At 47.1% G+C, this 3,860-nt stretch overlaps 1 protein-coding gene across 1 annotated transcript in view; it reads left to right on the forward strand.

Annotated features, from left to right (window-relative positions):
• bud13 (BUD13 homolog) overlaps positions 1–3,033 on the forward strand; it is a gene marked incomplete at its 5' end in the record, with an annotated part of 3,931 nt that extends 898 nt beyond the window's left edge. Inside the window, 8 exons of the mRNA XM_083688798.1 lie at positions 1–6; positions 284–568; positions 726–1,036; positions 1,427–1,532; positions 1,803–1,941; positions 2,126–2,316; positions 2,462–2,543; positions 2,674–3,033. The exon at positions 1–6 is cut by the window's left edge and continues 79 nt beyond it. Of these exons, the coding sequence (XP_083544924.1) occupies positions 1–6; positions 284–568; positions 726–1,036; positions 1,427–1,532; positions 1,803–1,941; positions 2,126–2,316; positions 2,462–2,543; positions 2,674–2,767 (1,214 nt within the window). The 3' untranslated portion in view covers positions 2,768–3,033. The remainder of the gene's footprint in view (positions 7–283; positions 569–725; positions 1,037–1,426; positions 1,533–1,802; positions 1,942–2,125; positions 2,317–2,461; positions 2,544–2,673) is intronic.
• Between the last annotated feature and the right edge of the window lie 827 nt (positions 3,034–3,860).

Genomic DNA, 3,860 nt, shown 5'->3' on the forward strand with positions numbered 1-3,860 from the left:
TTAGAGGTGAGAGTTAGGCCTTTGTGTGTTTGTCAACAGTTCTCAGACTGTTGTGGGGAAATGCTGAAATCCTTGACTATCTACTTTCTTTCAAAAAAAGAAACGGTTCAGCTCAGTATGCATGATCTTATTGGTTCACAATTGTTTGTCTCTTTGCGTATGTTTGTGGTTGGTTGTGGATTGTGTGTGTGTGTGTGTGTGTGTGTGTGTGTGTGTGTGTGTGTGTGTGTGTGTGTGTGTGTGTGGTGTCAGCCAACTTATCTTTGCCTCTTGTCTTGTTTAGCTGATGATGAAGATGTCTCAGAGGAGGATGGAGAGAGCGTCCGTCATGATTCACCAGAACCCGTTTCAATCAGAAATACCCGCCATGATTCGCCAGAGCCTATAGCAGTCAGAAGAACGCGCCAAGATTCACCGGACACCTCTCCCCCCAGGAGAGTTCGCCATGACTCTCCAGGCGCGTCTCCCTGTAGACTACAGCCTGGCGCTGGAAGCAGACGCCATGACTCCACCTCACCCCCCCGTAACCCTAAACACTCAGGCAGGACCCAGAAGACGCAAAGCAGAGGTGAGCACTGTGCAGTCTTCTGTGACCTCTGATCCCCTAACAATCTAGTCTGAGCTCTTAGCTGCCCCACTGTATCATAGACTCAATGTGTAGGAGATTCACAGTGTTTACTGAATATCCTGTTGGTCAATACTATTATTATTATTTATTTTTTCAGATTCGTCCCCGTCCAGGAGAAAGACCAACTCATCATCTGCGGGTCGTACAGGCAAGCGCTCCCCAGACTCTGACCAATCACCGCCCAGGAGGCGTGGTGAGAACAGACGGGGCTCAGACTCCGATCAGTCACCTCCTAGGAAAAGGACACAGCAGGGAAGGGCCTCAGATTCTGACCAGTCGCCACCCAGAAGAAGGCCGAAGGTGGGACAGGGCTCTGATTCTGACCAATCACCACCCAGGAGGCGACCACAGGGTGGCAGGGACTCAGACACTGACCTCTCTCCACCTCGCAGACTTGACCAATCACAGGTGGGTGTATGGAGCTGGAGAAGGAGGGCACAGATTCTGAATAATTGGGCTGGGTGTTGGCAAGGACCTCATGATCTGATATGCATCACGAAACATGTCACAAAACGAGACCATTGTGATACAATACATATTGCGATACATTACTGAAAATTGCACCAACTGTGTAGTGCGTACCACTTGGGTTGTTTGATATTTATGTAAACAATACATTATAAAAGATATGTGGATAATAATATTTTTTTAAAGATACATTTATTTATTTATTTTGTAGTTTTTTCACAGCCCTACCGAATAAGCCTTTCTTCCATAATTTCTGCGGAAAGTTGTTGTTGTTGAAAGCCAATGCCAGATTGAACAAAGCTTGATGTTTGTGTGTGTGTGTGTTCTCAGCCTGGGATGCTCTCTGGAGGAGCGGCGGGTCTGGTTTCCGTTGAGGTTCTAAGGAGAGAACATGAAGACAACCGACGCAGAGAGAAAATCAACCAGCCCCTGGAAGGTCTGACACAACCAGCTCAGCTTGTCACACTAAAACTAATATACCCAGCTAGCTCTGTTATACACTGTCTACACAACTCAGCCTATCTCACAACCAGACACACTCCCTGTCACTGTATAGTTCAGTTGCACTCTGCATGTATAGCTCCAATAGGCTCTGTCCTGCCAGTCATGATTCGTCCAGATTAGTATTGTAACTCAAAGCATGGTCACGGCTTGTCTAGCTGAAGAGTGTCTCAACTGAGATGTGTCTACCCCCCTGTCCCACCAGATGCGTCTCGCAACGCCCAGACGGTGTTCAGGGACAAAAGCGGGAAGCGAAGGGACATCGAGACAGAGAGAGAAGAACAGAGGAGGAAGGCTGGCGAGAAGGCAGAGAAGGACGAGAAATACGCCCAGTGGGGAAGAGGGTACGGGTGCCTTCTCGTGACAGTATTTGTTTCTGTGTGTTTACTTGATATGTGTGTGATTGGAGGCTGCCACAGGGCCAGACTATATTGTGTGTAATATTGTGTGTTTATGCCAACGCAGGGGCAGACGGAGTCAATTATAGTGTGTGTGTGTGTGTGTGTGTGTGTGTGTGTGTGTGTGTAGGATTGCGCAGGGCCAGATGCAGCAGCAGAAAGTGAAGGATGCGCTGCGTGAGACCGAGAAGCCTCTGGCGCGTCACCGTGACGATGAGGACCTAGACCGCATGCTTCGAGAGCAGTTGAGGGATGGTGACCCCATGGCAGCCATGCTCCGGCGCAAGAAGGAACGTGACGCCAATCTACGAGGTGTCAAAGGTCAGTCAAATGCAGCACTTCCTACTTAGTTTACCTAAGCAAAGTAAAAGAAATTAAAAAAACAACAACAAATTTTTGGTTGTTTGGAAGTTGTGGACGAGCAGTAAATGACACTTCCTGTTGGTGGTGGTGTTGTTGTTTACAGAGAAACCTCGCTATAAAGGCCCGCCCCCACCCCCAAACCGGTTCAACATTCATCCAGGCTACCGCTGGGACGGAGTGGACAGGTCAGTACCGCCTGTGTGTGTGTGTGTTTGTGTTTGTGTGTGTATGGGTGCATATGTATGCTGGTCTAACATTGATGAAACGTTGACTGTGTAATAGCTTGTAATAAGTCTGTGTGTGTCTGTGTCTCAGGTCTAGTGGGTTTGAGCAGAAGCGCTACTCCAGGATTTCGGATAAGAAGGCGGTGGAGGAGGTGGCTTACAAATGGAGCGTAGAGGACATGTAGTTGGAGAGATCAATATCCTATCAGGACGAGGTCAGACACAGAGAAAGAAACATCATAACTGACCCCAGAGACCAACAGAGGAAGAGAAAGACAGACAGAGGAAAAAAACATCTCAACGTCAGATAAAAAGACTGCTTAAAGAAACACAGCAAACCAATCTCACCTTTCGTACCCCCCCCCCCCCCCCCCCACACACACACACACACACAAACACCAACACTGATGTTTTTGTTTTACACTGGTTTATTAAATAATCTGGTTTTGTATGTCAGTGTCCTGTTACATTTTCTAAATATATGATGAATATCTCGCAACTTGATGTTCTGGATTGTATAGAAAGCTTCAGTTGATGAATTCATTGAGACAGCCAGTTTGAAGTTGTTTATGTAGTTACAGTGTGGAGTCAGGAAACCTCATTGGCTAATGAATGAATCCTAGTTTGTGTGAAGCATTACTCCCCAGAGGTAGTCTGTATTCACCAGGGACACACCAGTGAGTTTCCCATTAGTACCTTACATTTACATTAAGGCATTTAGCAGACGCCTTTATCCAAAGCGACTTACAACAAATAAATGTTTACTTGTTTAAGTAAGTGAATCATCTATCTATCAGTCATCATAAGATGAAGTCATCAATGCTCAGACCAGGGGCCATTGGCAGTCACAATGCTAGAAGAAGGATTTTTTTTTTTTAACAGGAGAGAAACTTTGAACCTTTGAAACCTTGAAGGAGGTAGTGTCACTTCAGGCAAGTGCTCGGTGTCCAGGGCAGGTTGTTCAGCCCTCAGTCTGGAAGGAGGGTGGGAGGTGCGAGGGTCTGTCCATGTCTGTAACAGACCAACCAAGGTAGGTCTCCCTCTGGACAGTCCTGAACTCTGCCCTGTGGACACACACACACACACACACATACATACTTAGGAAGACGCACATCCTATATTTCAGGTGACCATAAAACATGTCTGTTATTTTAGTGACAGCCTACATCTGTATATACATGCCATTGCATGCGTTGTTCCCAGGTACACACAGATCCACTTGCCTGAGGGCGGGGTTGATGGCCATGTTGTCAGGCTGTGGGAGAGCAGGGCGTCTCC

The sequence above is a fragment of the Argentina silus genome, assembly GCF_951799395.1.
Source record: "Argentina silus genome assembly, chromosome: 2".
NCBI lineage: Eukaryota > Metazoa > Chordata > Actinopteri > Argentiniformes > Argentinidae > Argentina > Argentina silus.